General features: G+C 39.6%; 1 protein-coding gene across 1 annotated transcript in view; it reads left to right on the plus strand.

Annotated features, from left to right (window-relative positions):
- Positions 1–21019, plus strand: part of RAB22A (RAB22A, member RAS oncogene family) — a 52627-nt gene that overhangs the window by 626 nt on the left and 30982 nt on the right. Inside the window, exon 2 of the mRNA XM_057528888.1 lies at positions 725–804. Coding sequence (XP_057384871.1) covers positions 725–804 — 80 coding nt within the window. The remainder of the gene's footprint in view (positions 1–724; positions 805–21019) is intronic.

The raw sequence follows: 21019 nt of genomic DNA on the forward strand, positions 1-21019 counted from the left end.
TGGGTTAAGGGCAGCTCTTAAATAGCTTCCCCAGGTACTCGTTAGGAGTTGGCCAAGTCTTTGCAGAGTACAGCCAGTAACAGGTCTTTAGGTTTTACGAGCAGCAGTAGTCTCCTTTGCCGTCTGCCTGGTGTTTTTGAGCTTGTGGGATACCTCTGACACTTCTCACAGAGTTACTTTCCTTGGGGCGGGCGGGGGGACATTCAAATCAGGAAGCCCCAAAGACCAGTTTGAAGCTTCAGCTTCCTGACTTGTCAAGGCAACTTTGCTATTTCAGAGCATACTTTCTGAAATTGGTGTTCTCTTGCCTCTGAGTTGCTGCTTTAAAGACTGAAAAAGATATCAATAACTAGTCTTCCCCCTTCCTAGATAGGGTGGGGCTGGGATTTATCAGGGGTTACTCAGAAGTAGTTCAAGAGTTCATAGTTCACTTAGACTTATTATAAAGCAAGTGAGTTTGTCACTTTGCACAGTAAGCAGAAACTTTGGATCTTTCAAAAGATCCTGTCTCTTAAAAACTTGGAACCCCTCTCCTACAATACATTTTGAAATCTCCTAGTTACTCCGCTGAATTTTTATGAAAACCTTTTTGTGTTTCTTAACTTCTAAAATTTACCTATCTGGAATGATTTTTGCAAAATCCTGAACTTAGGGCACAAGGTAGTTTTTGGTGTATGCAAGCAGGTAAAACTTTTTCTTCTTCACCTCTCTCATTCTCTTTCAGGATACAGGTGTAGGTAAATCAAGTATTGTGTGGCGGTTCGTGGAAGACAGTTTTGATCCGAATATCAACCCAACAATAGGGTAAGAGATCAAGTTTATTGAAATGTGCATCTAAAGGTGTATTGAAAAGTCCATTCAAATAAAGGCTGTGTTACAGGGGTTAGGCATCCCCATTTTAAACTCTAGTGAATTTGGAGACAGTGGTTCCCATCATCTCTAGAAGAACTTGAAATGGTGGAGTGAGGAATGATGTGTTTTAGGAAAATTGTCTTTTGATTTGTGAGGAATGAAAACTTCAAAATGAAAGTATGAATTAAAGTTTTACTTGTTAGGATATACATAGAGCCTTCGATCTATGAATAGTAACAGCAATTACCCCTTGAAATAAGGCAGAAGAAAACAGTTCCTAATACTTTTTTTTCCCCCGGCATGTCACCTAAAAGATATTTTAGGTGGCTTTAGTTCTTCGTAAAAAATAGTTTGGGGTCCAAACCCTTCTCACACGTTCCAGCACTGCTACTACACATTCCACTAGCAGTAAAGAATTAACAAAGTAATGTCAAAATGGAAGCTTTTTTCCGGGTATCTGGGTCTTAGAATAAGTGCAATTGACTGGCGGTCGGTTTTCGACTCTGTGAGAAAACTTTTCAGGCTGTTTAAATATCATAATATTAATACTTTCTCTGTGAGAAGTTGTGTTTGGTGGGTTTTAATACTTTGTTAGGCTTGTAAGACTAGAGAGCTGCTATGCAAAGCCCCAGTCGAGTGGTTTCTTCCACTTAAAGAAAAATTCTGTTCTGCCTAATCGGGAAATATTTTACAGCATACACATACACACTTGAAGGCATCAAGATGAAACAGCCCCTAATTCTCTGAAATTAAAATGCCTTTCAGTGTCCTTCAGGAAAGAACTGGGTATGTCTGCATGTTTGAAGTGGGAACTCATCCTCCTCTGGGCCTGCCTGTCACTGCCCGCGTGGGAAAGTGAAGGGGCAGGAGGTGATAGCAGGTGGTGCTGGTGACTCAGTGAGTGACACACCTCACACGAGGCAGCACTAAAAACCCAAACGCCAGCTCGGTTAGAAGCGCTGTCTCACCAGAGAAGAGGGGAGGTGGAGGGTCTCCCTCAGGCCTGTGGCCCGGTCCTGGGTGGCCAGCCCTCCCCGTCCCACAGGCGCTGGGGTTCTTCACCTCCCCGAGCCCCGCTCTCTTCACCAGGCGGTCCAGGCGCACGTCTCACAGGGAAGAGGATCCGAGGCTTCCCCCTCGTCCCTTCCACCGTCCTTGTTTCTCTGTCCTCAGCAGGTGTCCTTCTCCTTCAGAACCAACCCCACGCACACCTGAGCTCTGGAGCCCTGCCTTCATCAGGTCTCCCCTTCCTTCCCCAGCCCTGCCTTCTTGTCGGAGCCTGCAGACACGCTCCCCGAAGACAGGGCCGTCCCCCAAGCCTGCCAGGCAAACTGGGGGCTCCGGAAAGAGGACTTCCTGGTTCCTCATCTGCTGCTTCTCAGCCCCTGCTGTCTCCGTCCCACCCCACCGTCCCACTGAAACCACCCTCCCTCAGTACCTGTTTCCATCTCATTGCCAAAGCAACGGCTTTTTTCTTTCTTTATTCATTCACTGAGTGCCTGCTGTATGCTAGACTGGGGGCTGGTGATTTAGGCCAGGGCTCAGCAAACCGTGGCCGTTTGACCCACCACTTGATTTTATAGATACAGTGATACGTGACACATCACACCGTTCATTTATATGTTGTCTGCACCGCTTTTGGGCTACGATGGCAGAGTTGAATAGTTGTGACTAAGACCCTGTGGCCCGCAAAGCTGAAAGTATTTACTGTTTGGACCTTTTCAGAAAAAGTCTGCCAGCGCCTCCTGCCCTCGTGAACCTCTCCTAGGAGGAGAGAGCCATATTCTGTGACTAAAGTACAGGAAGTGATTTCTTTGACCATGTTCTGTGCTCCGAAGGAGGAATGTGGAGCGCCTGTGAGAGCCTGTAGCAGGGCCTCGCCCAGGCCCCAGGGCATGACTGGCTCCTGAGGGGAACAGTGAGGGGGTGAGGCACTTGGAAGCCCTGACATTTCAATATGGAGAGATGAGTGGACTGTATTTCAAAAAACAGTTTTTGAAGAGTGGAAGGTAACTGTCGGCGGTGTTGAGGGCAGTGAGTAGCACGGGGGACGGCAGGAGCTGTGAGGGTGGGGGACAGGGCACGTTGGATGGGTGGCCCAGAGGCTGGGTGGGCAACAGGGCCAGGCCGCGGACGTTCTTCCTCTCCCTGGGTCCGTGACATCCCCCTCAGTCCTCTCCCTGCCCCCGCCCCACACTGTGTCCTCCTCCGTGCCGTGCCTTTCCCAAACACTAAGGGGCTCTGCGTATCTGTGACGGAGCTCATAAACTCCCCATCAGAGGCCCGGCCCTCTGCTCCTCTTTCCGTGGACCTTGTGGAAGAGAAAAGGACCAACGTGTCCTCAGGTACCCAAGCCAGCAACCTGGGCATCCTTCTCAGATCCCCCTCCTGATGTCCCCTCCCCTCCCTGTAGCCAGCATGAGTCACTAGCTCCTGTCCAGGGCTCCTCCTGAATATCCTTCCATACCTGTTCTGTGTTGACTTCTAGACCTTCATCTTCCCTCGTGGTGGTTCCGACATGGACTCTGCCGCCTGCCAGCTAGTTAACCCTGAATCCGTTTCCCCATCAGCAAAATAATAGTAATACTGGCACCAATTCCATATTGTTAGGGGAATTCCATGAGATACTGTATTTAAAATGTTTAGCTAAATGCCGGGGACACTGGGGCTCAATACATGATAGCATTGTTGTTTTTAAAAATATTTACATCTTTTAAAATTATTTTTATCAAAGTAATGTGCATGTAGTTTTTTTCTGTAACAATAAGGCTTATAAGTTAAGTATAACAGTCCCCTGGTCCACTCTGACTCACTCCCTAGAGGCAACTACTGTTGTGATGTTGTTTAGCTGTTTTTTCTGATCTTTCCTCCAGATTTTTTCATAACATGCATATACTGCTAATTCTTGATCCCTTCTCTCTTCTCCCGCACCCCATCGCCCAATTTTAGGCATTATCTACTGATTGTTTTCTTGAGAGATGGGAATTTAGTCATCCTACTTCTCCACCTCCCTCTGCTCATCTGCCCTCCCTCCATCTTTCCAGCAAAGCACTACCACTGAGCGTCAGTGTAGCGTTTAGAATGCAGGCTCTCAAGCCCGGCTAGCTGCCTTCACATTCCAGGTCTAACACGTAGTCGCTGTGTGTCCTTGAGCAAATTATTTAACCTCTTTGTGACTAAATTTGCACATTTGGGAGAATAAGTTGCATCTCATTACAGAGTTGTGAAAATTGAGTTAAACACATAAAAATTAGTTAGAATGGTACTTGGCATATGGTAAGCATTTGTTGTTTCTTAGCAACTGTTATTTTTTAATAAGCCTCTAACACTATAGGTTTTTTTAGACTTTATTTAAATGGAATTAGACCAGTAGGTATTGTTTTGTATCTACTTATTTTATTCAAACCTCGTGAGATTCATCTATGTCATTTCATGTAATAATAGTTTATTCTTTTTCACCTCTGTATAGTAAGTATCTCACTGGATAAATATACCACAGTTTATTCTACTGTTGGATATTGTGGTTGTTTCTAGTCTGAGGCTATTACAAATAATTCTGCTCTGAACATTTTCGTACGTGTCTTTTGTGCCCATATGTATGGAATTTCTTTGGCAATTGGCAGTGGAATTCCTGGGTCAGAAGGAATATGTATCTTAACTCTAGTAGCTACCTTGTAAAGTATTGCACCAATTTACATTCCTCCCAGCAGTGTTTGGGAGTTCCGGTTGCTCCATATCAGCTACAACATTTGGTATTATCAGTCTCAAATTTTAGCCGTGTTGGAGGGTGGGTGGTAGTACCTCATTCTGGTTTTAATTTCTGTTTCCCATATGACTAAAGCTATTGAACACATTTTCATATGTTTATTGGTCATTTGGATATGTTGCCTGTTTGAGAATCTTGTTCATTTTTCTATTGGGTCATCAGTCATATCCTTATTGATTTGTAGGTGTTGTGTATGTATTCCGGATACTAGTCATTCGTTGGTTCTGAGTATTGCAGATATTTTCTCGCACTCTGTGACTAAGGTTTTCACTCTCTGAAAGGATCTTTTAATGAAGCGTTGTTGCCTTTAATATATCCATTTGATCAATCTTTCTCTTTATGGTTAGTGCTTCTTATGTCCTTTAAATAAACTTTGATTTACCAAGGTCATGAAAATACTCTCCTGTTATCCTATAGAAATTTGGTTTCACTTTTCAGATTTAGATTTAAATTTTACCTGGAATTAATTTCTGGATGAGATGTAAACTAAACGTTAAGTTGTGGGGCGTTTTGGCTTTTTTTTTTTTTTTTTTTAATTCCAACAGGGTTATCCAGTAATCCTCATCCCCTTTTTGTTTTTTTAGACCGTCCATAATTCAGTGTTCTATGCTGAGCCGTGATTGTCATAAATTGAGCATCTGTATTTATAGTGCGCTTTTTATGGATTTTGTATTATATCCCATTGATCTGTGTTTTTAGTTGACTTTACTGAAGTATAGTTTACATGCAATAAAATGCACCCATTTTTAGTGAACATGTTGATGAATTCTGACAGATTTATACACCTGTGAGATCACCACTGCAGTAAAGATGTAGAACACTTCCATCACTCCAAACTGTTCCCTTTTGCCCCATCCTGTACTCATCCCCACCCCTACCACTGGCTCCAGGCAACCACTGATAAGCTTTCTGTCACTATAGATTATATGGAATTTTAAAATTTCAATTGTTTGTTACTAATATATAGACATAAAATTGATTTTTACGTATGGACCTTGTGTTGTATGACTTGGCTAAATTCAGTTAGTTCAGGCACCTTTTTAATAGATTCCTTGGGATTTTCTTAGGTGCACAATCATGCCATCTGTAATAGGCAATTTATTTCTTTCTTTCCAATCTGTATGCCTCTTATTTCTCTTACCTGCCTTAGCACATGAGCTAGGACCTCCAGTACTGTGAGAAGTGGTAAGAGCAGAAATCCTTTCCTTATTCCTAATCTTGGTGGGGGAAGCATTCGGTCTTTTGCATTAAGTTAGATGTCTAGGCTCTACGTTTTTTTTATACGTGCCCACTATCAGGTTGAGAATGTTATCGTCTATCCCTAAATCAGTGAGTTTTTTTTTATCAAGAATTGTGTTGAATTTTGCCAGGTGTTTTTTTTCATCTTTTGAACTGTTCTTATGCTTTTTCTTTTTCAGTCTTAAAATAGTGAATTACAACAATTGATACTAAAATATTAAGCCAACATTGCATTCCTCGGATACATTTCACTTGGTTAATATGAATTTTTTAATACATTACTGAATCTGATTTACTAAAATTTTGCTAAGCATTTTTGCCTCCATGTTCATGATGGATATTGATCTGTAGTTTTCTGTAATATGTTTCTCTCGTTTTGGTATCACGGCCTCATAAAATAAGTTGGGAAGTGTTTTTTCCTCTTCTACTTTTTTGGAAGAGTTCATGTAGAATTGGTATTTCTTCCTTAAAAGTTTGGTATAATTCATAAATTATATCCATTTGATCAACGGATGAAGCCATCTGAGCAAGGAGTTTTCTTTGTCAGAAAAATTTAGCTACCAATTCAGCTTCTTTAATAGATAATGGGCCTATTCATTTCTTCCTGAGTAAGCTTTGGTAGTTTGTGTCTTCTTTCAAAGAATTTGTCCGTTGTATCTGTTTTTTAATTTATTGGCATGAAGTTGTTCATAATATTCCTCTGTTATCTTTTTAATGTCATTAGGGTCTGTCCAGCTATAAGTTTAGCAATTTTAATGGTCTTCTCAAAGAATCAGTTTATTTCATTAATATTTCACTCTTTTCCTTGTCATTGATTTTTGCTTTTATCTTCATTTTTTCCTTCCTTTGCTGATTTTGGCCTAACTTCTTCTTTTTTAGTTTTTTAAGGTGGAAGTTTGTAATATTGATTTTTTAAAGGCTTTTTTTATATATGCATTTCCCTGTGAGTACTGGTTTGAGTGAATCCCACAGATTTTGATACATTGTGTTTTCATTTTCATTTAGTTCAAAGTATTTCTTTCCCTTGTGACTTGTTTGACCTGTTAGTTGTTGGAAGTATGTTTTCTAACTTACAATTATTTGGGAATTTTTCCAGATATTTTCAGTTAGTACTGATTTGTAGTTTAAATCCGTTGCAGTCGGAGAACATACTCATTATTATTTCAAACCTTTTACATTTGACATTTGTTTTATGGTCTAGAATGTGGCCTTCATGAATGTTCCATGTGCACCAGAAAAGAATGTATTCTGCTGCTGCTGTGTGATGTGTTCTGTAAACGCTAAATAATCAGCTTGGCCAATAGCACTGTTCCTCCTCTTCGCATCCTTGCTGATTTTTTTGTCCCCTATTTGAAGTGAAAGGAGTGTTTGAAATCCAACCCTAATTGAAGATTTGTCTAGTTCTGTTTTTAGTTTGATCAGTTTTTGTTGATGTTTTGAAGCTCTTATTACTGACTGTACCTACAGGTAGCGCTGTTATTTTTCTTGATCACTTGACCTCTTCACTATCATGAAATGTCCCTCTTTTTCCCTGGTAACAGTCCTGATTCTGAATTCTACTCGGTCTCATATGAATACAGGCTCTTCAGCTCTCTGTTGGTTAGTGTTTGCATATCTTTTCCCATCCATTTACATTTAACCTATTTGTATCTGTATATTTAAAGTGAGTTTCTTGCAGACAGCATTATGCGTACTGCCTTTTATTTGGAGTGTTTACACTTAATGCTGTCTAATACAGTAGCTGCATGTGGCTATCTGAACTTAAGTTAAAATTTAAAATTCAGTTCCTCAGTCACACTAGCTACCTTTCAAGTTCTCATTGTAGAAGGCTCTGTTGTATAGTACTGGTTTAGACCATTTTTATTTTTTGTAACTATCAGTATGGTTTGGCTTAAATCTACCATCTTGCTGTATTTTTCTACTGCCCATATTAATGGTTCCATTTTATCTTCACTAGTGGCTTGTTAGCTGTACCTCTTCTATTATTTTAGTGGTTGTGCTAGGATTTACAATATACTTCTTTAATTTGTCAGCCTACCTTCAAATAATATACGGTTTCACGTATATAGTATTAAGAACCTCCTTACAAGAGTATACTTTCATTTCCCCTCGCTCATCTTTTGTGTTATTATTGTCATATATTTTACTCCTGCATCTTATAAAGTCCACAATACACTTATTTTTTGCCTTAGTCAGTGATCTTTTACAGAGACTATTAGTCTTTTTTCTGGGTCCTTGTGCCAGTGTCACAGTTTCTTAAATCCAGTATCTTTGTAATAAGTCTTAATGTCCAGTAGTATGAGTAGTTCTATTTTATTCTTCAGTAATTTCTTGGCTGTTCTTGGCCTGTTACATTTCCATGTAAACGTTAGTGTTATCCGTTTTCACACACACCAACACACTAATCCCCACTGTGTTTTTGATTGACATTCCATTGAATTTATAGATTGGTTTGGAGAGAAATGACATCTTTATGATACTGCATCTTCAGTATATGCACATAGATTATTCTTCCATTTGTTAGGCTTCTTTATTTTTTCTGAGCATTTTTTTCTGCTTTTTTGTATAGTGGACTTGCACATCTTTCGTTAGATTTAATCCAGGGGGTTTGATGTTTCAGTGCAGTTTTCTGCTGTCAATGTGCTAAATGGTATTGCTTTGAAATAGCTTTATTTCTAAAACTTAAACTGTTTGTATCTTTTATTGAGTTGAGTACGGATCTGCAGTACAGTGTTGAATAGAAATGGTCATACTGGGTATTCTTATCTTATATTAATCTTAGCAGGAAAGCTTTTTCTGTCATACCATTAAATATGTTTGCTGTAGGGTTTTTGTACATACAACTTATCACATTACAGAGTGTCCTTCTTTTTATCATATGCTGGAGTTTGTTTGTTTGTTTGTTTTTTAACATGAATAAGTGTGGAATTTACCAAAAGATTTTTCTACATTTATTGGCTTGATCCTGTAATTATTCTTTTATGATGTTAATGTGGTAAATAACATTGTTGAATTTTCATGGAGTAAATCCACTTAGATTGTGATATATTTTTCTTTTTACATATCACTGGCTTTAGTTTACTGTGTTTTTTTAGGACCTTTGTGTATGTTTATGAGTAAGATTATCATGTAATATTACTTTCTATAATGTACACGTCAGATTTGGTAGGAAGGTTTTGCTTCCCTTATAAAGCTAGTTGAGAAGCTCTTCTATGGAAGAGTTTGTGTAAAATTGCTCTTATTTCTTCTTTAAATGATTAGTAAAATGCATGTGGGCTTCAAGTTGTCCTTGTATAATATAGTTTAAGGAGTCAATTTCTTTCTTTTTTTTTTAATAATTTTTATTTTATTTTTTTATTTGATTGCGCCGGGTCTTAGTTGCGGCTCGCTGGCTCCTTAGTTGTGGCACGTGTGCTCCTTAGTTGTGGCCAGTGAGCTCCTTAGTTGCAGCCAGTGGGCTCCTTAGTTGCAGCTTGCCAAATCCTTAGTTGCATCATGTGGGCTCCTCAGTTGTGGCAGGCGGGCTCCTTAGTTGCAGCTCGCCAGCTCCTTAGTTGTGGCATGCGAACTCTTAGTTGCGGCATGCAAACTCTTAGTTGCAGCATGCGAACTCTTAGTTGTAACATGCATGTAGGGTCGAGTTCCCTGACCAGGGATCAAACCCGGGCCCCCTGCATTGGGAACGTGGAGTCCTTAACCACTGTGCCACCAGGGAAGTCCCTCAGTTTCTTTCACAGTTGTGAGATTATTGATTTTCAGATTTTCTATTTCTTCTTGTATTGATTTTGATAGATTGTGGTTTGGGGTTTTTTTTAAGGATTTTCACTATTTTCATATACTTTTCCCAATTTATTGGCATAAAGATGTTAAGACTTTATACTTTTTATATTTTACGTATATCTCTTTTACATTTCTGATATTAGTTTTGCCTTTGGTCAACTCTACAGTATTTCTCTTTTTTCATTAATTCCTGCTTCTATCTTTATAGTTTCTGTTCTGTTCAATGTGCTATTCTTTTTCTAACTCCTTGAAAGAGATGATTATATAACTGATTTTCAGTCCTTATTTTCAGTTGTATTCCTTATGTTTTAATACCTTAGCCATGGCTTTTGCTGGATCCAAGTTTTTGTATATCATCATTTCATTGTCATTCATTTCAAAATATTTTCTGATTTTAATTATGATTTCACCTTTGATCCCAGTGTCATTTAGATATGCGTTCGTTGATTTCCAAATATAGGGAAATTTTCTAGTTAACTTTTTTTAGTGATTACTGGCATAATTGTATTGAGGTCAGAGAACATATTTAAATCCTTTAATTTCTGATGCAATTTGCAATTTACCCAGCATATGTTGATTTTGGTAAATGTTTCATATGTGTTTGAAAAGATTGTATACTTTGCAACTGTTATTTGCCATGTTCTGTGAGTGGAATTAAGTCAGGTTTATTAATCGTGTTCATGTCTTCTGTTTTTTCGGTCTACCCAAATCCATCAGTTACTAAGAGACTTAGTGGGTTAAAAATCTTCCACTATGCTTGTGTATTTGCCTGATTATCCTTTTTGTTCTGTCAGTTTCACTTTATCTGTTTTGCAGCTACAGTAAGTACTTACAAATCTGGAATTTTGTATCTTACTGATAATACAAACCTTCTAACATTCTGAAATGTACTCTTTAGCTCTGGGAATGCATTTTGCCTTGAGGTCTAATTGTGTCTTAATATAACAAGACTATTTCCTTTGGTCAGTATTTGCATGGTGCAACTTTGTCTCATCCTTTTGTTTTCTAACCTTTCTGTATCTTTCTGTTTAAGGTGGGTTTCTTGTAAGCAGCTTATGATTTGAATTTGATAAAATACATTCCATATAACCACCACCTAATCAAGATCCAGAAATTCTCATCACCTCAGAAGGTTGTTTCTGTGAGTCCCACTTCCCATAAGTGACCACTGTGCTGACCTCAGTCACTATGGATTAATTTGCCTGTTCTTGCACTTCATGTAAATGGAATAATACAGAAGGCACTCTTTGGTGTCCTATTTCTTCCCCATAAAACGATGTTTTGGAGATTCAACCATGTTGTTGCATGTATCATAGTCCCTTTTTTTAATTGGTGACTAATATTCTCTTATATGAATAGATCACAGTTTGTTTACCCATTAGTTTTGGGCTATTATGAATATAGGTACTCTGAAGATTCTTTTAAAACTCTTTTTGTACACATAGGTTTTCATTTCCTTTGGGTAAGTGACTAGGAATCGAATTTCTAGTTCATAGGATAGGTGCATATGTAACTTAGTACAAAGTTGCCAAAGAGTTGTCCAAAGTGGTTGTATCATTTTACCCTCCCACCCGCAAGGTATAGAAGTCCAGTTGCCCTACATTCTCACCAGCAGTTGTTTGTCTTTTTAACTTCAGTTATTCTAGTGGATATGAAATGGTATCTCATTGTGCTTTTAGTCTGCATTTCCCAGATGACTAATAATGTTAAGCATTTTTCATGTGTGTATTTGTCATTCATATCTCTTATGAAGTCAGTACTCAGGTCTTTTGCCCATTTTTACTTGGAGTTTTTGCCTTATTTCTTACAGACTTGTAGAAATTCTTTACATATTACAAATAGAACTCTCTTGTCAGGTATATTTATTGTGAATATTTTCTTCCATTCCGTGGCTTGCCTTTTCATCTTCTTAATGATGTCTTCTAATGAGGAGTTTTAATTTCAATGAAGGCCATGTTATCAGTTTTGTCTTCTTGGGTTCATGCTTTTTTGGTCCTCTCTAAACAAGCGCTGCTTGCCCCAAGTTCGCAGTGGTATTCTCCTATGTTTTCATCATAGTTTTAGCCTTACTTTTAGTTCTCTGATCCATCTCAAACTAATTTTTCTGTATTCTGTGAGGTAGAGGTAGGAGTCATTATTTTCCCGTGTGATTATCCAGCTGTCCCAGCATCATTTGTTGAAAGACTTTCTTTTCCCCATTGAGTAGCATTGGCGTCTTAATAAATTATAATATTGAGGCTTCTGATCCACGAACATGGTGTCTTTCTCCATTTACTTAGGTCTTCTTTAATTTGTCTCTGCGTTGTTTTGTAGTTTTCAGTGCAGGAGTCTTAAGAGTATTTTTGTTAAAAATTTTTCCTAAATATTAATGTTTTTTAAACTATTGTAAATGGAATTGTAATTTTTTTATTTTATTTACAATTGTTTGTACCTGTATATAGAAATACCACTGATTTTCGTATATACTTTAATCCTGTTAAATTCATTTATTCTGATAGCTATCTTGTAGAGTCCTTAGGTTTTTTTTACATACATGATTATGTTGTCTGAGAATAAAGTCAGTTGCTTCCTTTCCTTTTAATTTTTTTCATACCTTGCTTCATTGGCTAGGACCTCTGGTACCATATTGAATAAAAGTGGTGACCAACATCCTTGCCTTTTCCCAATCTTAGTGGAAAAACATTCAACGTTATACTATTAAGTATGATGTTAGTTGTAGGGTGCCCATTATTAAGATAAGGAAGCTTCCTTTTTCTAGTTTGCTGAAAGTTCTTTTAAATCAAGAATGGGTCTTGAATTTTGTCTTAATACTTTTGTGCATCTATTTAGATGACAATATGGTTTGTTACCTCCTTTTTTCTGTTAATGTGATGGATAACTGTATTCCTTATCAATTGCTAAGTAACAAATTATCCCAGTACTTAGCAGCTTGAAACAACAAACATTCATTATCCACATTTTCTGTGGATCAGAAATCAGAGTGGCTTAGCTGATATGGTTCTGGCTCAGAGTCTTCTGTGGTGTTGCAGTCAAGATGTCCCAGTCAAGGGGCTTCCCTGGTAGCACAGTGGTTGAGAATCTGCCTGCCAATGCAGGGGACACGGGTTCGAGCCCTGGTCTGGGAGGATCCCACATGCCGCAGAGCAGCTAGGCCCGTGAGCCACAGCTACTGAGCCTGCGTGTCTGGAGCCTGTGCTCCGCAACAAGAGAGGCCGTGATAGTGAGAGGCCCGTGCACCGTGATGAAGAGTGGCCCCCGCTTGCCACAACTAGAGAAAGCCCTCACACAGAAACGAAGACCCAACACAGCCAAAAAAATATATATATAAAAATAAATAAATATATTTAAAGAAATTGCCAAACTATTAAAAAAAAAAAAAGATGTCCCAGTCAAGTCAGGGCTGCAGTCATTTGAAAGCTTGGCTGGGGTTGAAGGATCTGCGTCCAAGGTGGCACACTCACACGGCTGTTGACTGGAGGCCTCAGTTCCTCAGATCTTCACCGTGTGGGCCTCTCCATGGGGCTGCGTGAGTGTCCTCACAAGAGGACAGCTAACTTTCCCCAGGGCAAATGACCCAAGGGAGAGCAAGGAAGAATCTGTAGTATTTTTATGACCCCTTAGAGGGGAGTTACTAAGCCCATCCCAGACTCGCAGGGTACGGAATTAAGCTCCGCTCTTGAAGGAAGGAGTATCAAAAGGCAAAAAATGAACATATTTTGTAACTACCACAATTACATTAATTGAATTTCAAAAGTTTAATCATCCTTACTGTAATAATGTTGTGAGTAAACATCAGATAAACTCGGATTGAGAAACGTTTTACAAAATGACGGGTATATAATCTTCAAAAGTCTCAAAGTTTAAAAAGTCAAGGAAAGACTGAAAAGCTAACCCAGACTGAAGGATACTAAAGAGTCATGACAGCTAAATATAGCATGTGTTTTGAAGCAGATGTTTTACCAAAAAGGGATTTTTGAGTTTACCAAAACTCAAATAGGCTCTGAGGAATAGATGGTAGTAATGTGTCGGTGTTAATTTCACAGTTTTGATTATCTTATTCTGCTTAGGCAGGAAGATAGTCTTGTTTGTAGGAAATGTCCACTAATGTTCAGAGGTAATGAGGCAACTTACTCTGAAATGGCTCAGGATAAATAACTTCTGTACCTGTAACTTTTCTCTAAATTAGAGACTGGTTCAAGTTTGTTTGTTTGTTTTTAATGATGGCTATTTTACTGTAAATAAAGACATTAAAAGACAACCAACTTTTATCCCCCCAAATGTCATTAAAAGACAGCTGGCTGCTTGGTGTAAAACAGTATAACATTGAGCTGTTGACGCACTCTTCACCTTACACGCCAGCTCTGTGAGCCTGGGTCACCCCCCCACCTCCACCGCATGTACCTACCTGCTTGGCCCACCTAATTTAAGCAATTCTGAGATTGAGTAATTATTCAGGGTAGGAAAAAAGAGGAAATGCAAAACTCATTTCTTTTTATTTTACACCCATATTACCATTTCCATTGCTCTTCCTTCCTTCCTGAAGAATTGAGTTTTCATCTGTTGTTATTTCCCTTCAGCCTAAAGAACTGTTTTAGCATCTCATGGATTCTCAGGGCTACTAGTGACAGATTCCCTCAGTTTTTGTTTATCTGAAAAGGTCTGTATTACATCCTCACTTTTAAAGGATATTTTTGCTAGGTAAGGATTTCTGGGGTTTTTTTTCCCCTTTTTGTATTTTGTTTGTACAGCGTAATGATTTGATATGGGACCATATTGTGAAGTGATTACACAGTAAGTGTAGTTAACATCCGGTCACCACACACAGAAAAATTTTTTTCTTGCTATGAGAACATTTAGGATTTACTCAACAACTTTCAAATATACAGTACAGTATTATTAACTATAGTTACCAAGCTGTACGTCCCATGGGTGAAATGAGTGAAGATGTCAGAGGTACACACTTGGAGGTGTAATGTACAGATGGTTTTCTTTCAGCATTCTGAATATAGTGTTCTACTGTATTCTGGCCTCCGTGGTTTCTGCTGAGCGGCCTGGCATCGTCCATAGCACTGTTCCCCTGTAGGTAACATATGTTTTTATCATCTGGCTGCTTTAAGATCTCTTTATCTTTTTTTTTTTCTAATTAATATTTATTGGAGTATAATTGCTTTACAATGTTGTATTCGTTTCTGCTGTACAGCAAAGTGAATCAATTATTCATATACATATACCCACTGTTTTTTAGATTCTTTTCCCATATAGGTCATTACAGAGTATTAAGTAGAGATCCCTGTGCTATACAGCACGTTCTTATTAGTTATCTAGGGTCTCTTTATCTTTCATCTTCAGCAGTTTACTGTTGTGTGCTAGGTGCTTGATATACTCTGGGGTAACTGAGTTGCTTGGATTAGAAATATGATTGTTTGGGATATTTTCAACCATTATTTCTTTAAATATTTTGTCTACCCCATTCTCTTGCTCCACCTATAGGATTCCAGTTACTCCTGTATTAAACTGTTGGATATTATCTCGCAGGTGACTGCGGCCTGGGTTTTGTTTTGCTTTGTTTCCATCTTTTTCTCTTTAAGGATCGTGTTATTTCTGTTGATCTGTCTTTAAGTTCGATTGATCCTTTCTTCTGTCTTTTAAGCACATCTAGTATATTTTTTTCACTTCAAATACTGTCTAATTCTAGAGTCTTTGTTTTTTATATTTTGTAAGCTTATCTGTTCACTCAATATGACTCTTTGTCTTTAAGTCCTGATTATATTTCTAATAGCTTTTAAAGCACATGTCTGCTAGTGCCAACATCTGGATCAGCTCAGGATCTGTTGCTATTTACTCTTTTTTCTCTTGACCTTGAGTCACATGTCTTTGTGTATGTAGTAGCTTTTCTTTAATTACTATTGTATACTGAATGCTGCAGAGGTATGTTGTAGGGATTTTCTATTCTCTTATCTTCCGGGCAGTGCTGAGTTTTGTTTTAGCAGAAAGTTGAACTGTGGGCTAATCACCTTGAACTTGGGGAAACATGCTTTTACACTCTGTTAGGATGGTTCTGTTGGATTGTTGCCTTCAGCCTCATGGCAAATCCTTATTCCTGGGACACAGTCTTTACTTCTGAAGGGTGGCCTACCTGGCTTTTCACTCAGGGTGCTCACTGGGCCCCTGTAAGTCGGCAGGATTCAGACTTCCAACTCTTTCTCCTGCAGTTGGCAGCAGCTGAAATCCTGCTCAGCTCTTTCAGCCTTCCATCGGCACTGTCCTTGGAGTCTCCCCCACACATGTGCGGTTCAAAGTCACCGTGGGTCTGAGGGGCCTTGATGCATAGACTTGAGGCTCCCTCTGCAGCATCTTCCTGCCCAGGGCTTCCCATCTGCATTTCCAGCCACACTGGGAGCCCCAAACCCCGTCCTCCAGCCAGCAGCACTGGTTTTCTGCTTGACAGGCTGGTGAGGGTTCTCCCAGTGCGGGCTCCCACCACCGTGCCTGGGCTCAGAGCTCCCTGACTTTGACTTTTAATTTGAGTATTTAATTATTTTACTTTTAATATAATTACTGATGTATTTATGTTTAAACACTACAATTTTACACTTTGCTCTTTATTTACCCTGTCCTGTGCTCTTGTGGGTTGAATTTTGTTTTGTTTTGCTTTTAATGCCGTATTTCCCCCTTTGTTTCCTTGGAAATACATTCTTTAATTGTTCCTCTAGCCATTACGTTACGCATCCTTGACTTACTTGAGTCTAATATAAATTACTTTCACTACGTTCCCACAATGCAAGGATCTCAAATCCAATTTCCCTGTTTCCTGCCTTTTATGCTTTTACAATGCATTTTAATTTTAGACCTTATAGGACCTTTATTATTGTTATACAGTCAACATTCCTGTCAGTTTTCTCCACATGTTTACTCTTCCTGCTGCTTTACATTCCTGCCTGCATTTCTGACGTTCCATCTGGGATTATTTATTTCATTCTGAAGAATACTGTTTCATATCTCCTTTACTGTGCTCTTCTGGTGCTGGGGGGTTTTTTTGTCTGAAAATGTCTTAATTTCATCTTTTTTAAATAGAGCTTTTATTTACATACAATAAAATGTGTAGTTCAGTGCATTTTTGCCTTGTACTTGTTTAAGTGCCATCAAGCTATAGAACATTTCCATTACCCCAGAAAGCTCCCTTCCTGGTATACCCACCCCTGCCTCATCAACCTAACCACCATCAACCTAACCTATCACAATAGAGTAAATGTGTGTTTTTAAACTTCGTATAAATGGAGTCTTATTATATCTACTCATTTATGCTGCCTTCCTTTGCTCAAAATACTGTTTTTGAGGTTCATCCATGTTTTTGCACATATCAGTAGTTTGTTCCTTTTTATTGCTGAGTAGTGTTGTATTGTATGAATATACCACAATTTGTTTATCTAGTCTCCTATTGATGGGCATTTAAATGGAGTCCAGTTTTAAGCTATTATGAATAAAGCTGCTGTGAATATTTGTATACAGTTTTTGTGTGTGGATATGTACACGTGTCACTCTTGAGTATATACCTGAATATGGAATTTCTGGTTCAAAGGCATGTTTCCTATCTACCATTGTGTAACAGATTACCCTAAAGCTTAGCAGCTTAAAACAACAATGAACACGTATTGTCTCACAGTTTTTGTAGGTCAGGAATTCATGAGCAACTTAGCTGGACGATTCTGGCTCTTGCCATACTGACCTCTCCATAGGGCTGCTTGAGTGTCCTCACAACATGGGAGCCCAGGATGGAAGCCACAGTGTCTTTGTGACCTCACCTTCATTTCCATAATATCCTCTTGGTTACACGGGTCAGCTCCATTCACTGTGGGAGGGGATGACACAGGACATAAATACCAGGAGTAAGGATCCTTAGGGCCATCTCAGATGCTGGCTGCCACAATAGGTTTTATGGCATGTTTATAAGAACTTGCTGTTTTCCAAAGTGGTTGCATGCTCTTTTCCATTCCTACCAGCAATACATGGCAGGTCCATTTGTTCTACATCTTCAACAGTTGTTTTTAATTTAAGCTATTTTGGCAGGTCACGATCATTTTTTAAAGTCTATTTTCATTGGATATAGAATTCTTGGTTTTCAGTTATTGTCTCTTAGGTCTTTGAAAATATGTATCCCATTTTCTTATGACTTCATCTGTTTTTATTGAAGTCAGGTGTCAGTCTTGTTGCTCTCTGAATATTAATGCATCATTTTTTCTTCTGAGTGCCTTTGAGATTTTCTTTTCGTCTTTGGGTTTCACCAGTCTTACCTTGATGTGCCTAGGTGAGACTTTTGTTGCATTTATGCTGCTTGAGTTCATAGTATTTCTTGAACCTGTGGTTTGATGTCTTTCAGGTTGGAAAATTCTCAACCATTATCTCTTCAATATTGCTTTTGCTCCATTTTCTCTCTTCACATTCTCAGACTACTATTACATATAGTTTAGAATTTGTGTGTGTGGCTTTTACACTCTTTTCTACATTTTCCATTATTTTTTTTCCTCCATGCCTTAAACTAGGTATTTTCTCCTAGCCCTTCATCCAGTTTTTACTCTTTTAAAATTTTTCAACTAATTCTAATCTAATTTTAAACCTATCTTTATTCTTTATTTCAGTTATTATTTTTCTAAAGTTCTAGAATATCTGGTTGGTTTGTTTCTTTTAGTGTTCTTTTCTTTGCTGAAATAACCACTCTAATCACTATTACCACATAATATTTTGTTATCTTCATAGTAAATATTAAAATCTATTATCATTTATCTATTTATTTACTTACTGTCTGACCCCACCACTCCATAGTTCTATGAGAAGAGGAACCTTATCCAGAGTGACTACAGATGTATCCCTAGTGCCTAGCCCTTAGTCATGTGCTCAGTAAAAAAAAAAAAAGATTGTTCTTTAATTGTAAGATTTTTACAATTGTATACAGTCATCATCTCTATTTACCAATCTCTGATTCATTTCAGATCCTCCTCTTATCGGCATCTGCCCTATTATTCCACTGAAACCACTGTTGCAGAGTTTAACATCAACTGGTGAATGGCCAAGTATAATCCATTTTATTGTATTTCTCCTCTCTAGAAGTACCTAGCATTCCTTTTTTTTTTCTGCAAAGCCTCTCGTTACCTGGGATACAGTTCTTTTTTTTTTTTTTTTTTTTTTAAGAAAGTGCAAAGGCTCTGAGGCCAGGGTTCAGTTTATTTATTTGTTTGTTTATTTTGGCTGTGTTGGGTCTTCATTGCTATGCACGGGCTTTCTCTAGTTGTCGCGAGCGGGGGCTACTCTTCGTTGCAGTGTGCAGGTTTCTCATTGCAGTGGCTTCTCCTGTTGTGGAGCACGGGCTCTAGGCGTGCGGGCTTCAGTAGTTGGGGCACACGGGCTCAGTAGTTGGGGCACACGGGCTCAGTAGTTGGGGCTCGTGGGCTGTAGAGCGCAGGCTCAGTAGTTGTGGCACACGGGCTTAGTTGCTCCACGGCATGTGGGATCTTCCTGGACCAGGGCTCGAACCCGTGTTCCCTGCATTGGCAGGCGGATTCTTAACCACCACGCCACCAGGGAAGTCCCTGGGATACAGTTCTGATTCTCCTCCTTCCTACCTCTTGGGATAGTCCTCCTTTTTCTGTTTCTTGGCCTTGGTGTCCACCCCTAAAATGTGGAAGCAGGGAAGATTTCTGCCATGGCCCTGGGTCTTCCCAGGTGATTTCATTCACACTCACAGCCTTGAGGGCCACCTTTCTCCAGCGACTGCAGATGACTGCTGTGTCACTGCAGACACACCTGGGACACCACATATCTGCTCCTGAACTCCTCTCTCCACCTTTCATCCCAAAGACCTCATCCTCCTTGTCAGTGTGTCCACTACTGAGTGTGAATTGATACAACCACTCCAAGCTCCAAGTTGCAGTGATAATGTTGCTCATATTTTATACTTTAAATATGATAACTTAATCCTTAAAACAACCCTGTGTGCTTACAATCCAGATATAAAAAGTCACAAAATTCTCATCCAAAAAAGAAACAAAACCAGCAGGATAAATTTTTAAAAGCCCATTAGACATCTGAGCTCACAAAGAAACCTAAATGAACTAAACTTCAGAAAGTGACCAGCCACTCACAAGAGAGAAGTGATCCATGGCTGCTCTCCTTCCCTGCAGAGACGGGGACGGGGAGAAGCGGCCGTAGACGGGGCCTTCAGGCTGTCAACTGCGGAGACTGGAGGCAGCTGGTGAGCCCAGAGGAACATCTGTGAGGGAGTCCCCGCCTTCACTGGACATAGGGTGGCAGCAGCCAGGGCACAGGGATCCAGGCGGGGAACTGGAAGGCCAGGAGAACGCCTCAGAATCTTGATCATGTTTGCTGATCCTTCCTCTGCTGCGGCCAGTCAGCCACTAAGCTGATCTAATAAGATTTGTATTTAAAGTCGGGTCAGTAGACTGAACCACAAGGGGAAGAAAAGAGTTAACAACAACAACAAACGGACGTCTGAAATCTGTAGGACAATATCAAGGCATTTTCACTGTAACTGTTTTTACTCATGACACCTCTTCCACCAAATGTGTGGGTTTTTTCCACACCAACAATCAACTCTCCAACTCTCCAGACAACCACTGGACATCCTTCAGTTCAGTTCGTTTCTGGCACTACCTCCCCAGAGTTGTGTCAGACTCCACAGGTTCACAGCTCAGTCCCACGAGACTGCTGGCTCTCCCGGTGCCAGTCATCAGTGTCACGTGCCCAGGGCACCCATACTTCTGTCTGACGTGGTTACAAAGTTGAGACTTCCCCCCACACACACATACCCCTCCACCCCTTTGAGGTTTGATAATTTGCTAGAATAGCTCACAGAACTCGGGAACATACTTTACTTACATTTACTGGTTTATTGTAAAGGATACAAATGAAGAGTGAGACAAAGAGGTCTGTAGCACTGGAAGGGTCCCAAGCACAGGAGCTTCTGTCCTGTGGAGTTGGGAGTATGCCACCAATCCAGAAACTCTTCAGACCCCATTGTTAAGGACTTTTTATGGAGGCTTGATTGCTAGGCATGACTGACTAAATCATTGGCCATTGAGATTAACTCAGTCTCCAGCTCCTCCTCCCTCCCCAGAGGATGGAGGGTAGGGCTGAAAGTTCCAACCCCCTTATCAAGATCTGGTCTTTCTGGCAACCCGCCCTCCCACCCCACAATCTGGAGCTATATAGGGGCCTGCCAGGATCACCTCATCTGAACAAAAGACACTCCTCTCACTCAGGATATTCCAAGAGATTTAAGAGCCCTGTGTCAGAACCTGGGAACAAAGACCAAATACATATTTCTTATTATGCCACACTCACATACACATCATTGGCATCCCAGAAAGA

This window comes from Balaenoptera acutorostrata, chromosome 15, assembly GCF_949987535.1.
Source record: "Balaenoptera acutorostrata chromosome 15, mBalAcu1.1, whole genome shotgun sequence".
In the NCBI taxonomy this organism is placed as follows: Eukaryota; Metazoa; Chordata; class Mammalia; order Artiodactyla; family Balaenopteridae; genus Balaenoptera; species Balaenoptera acutorostrata.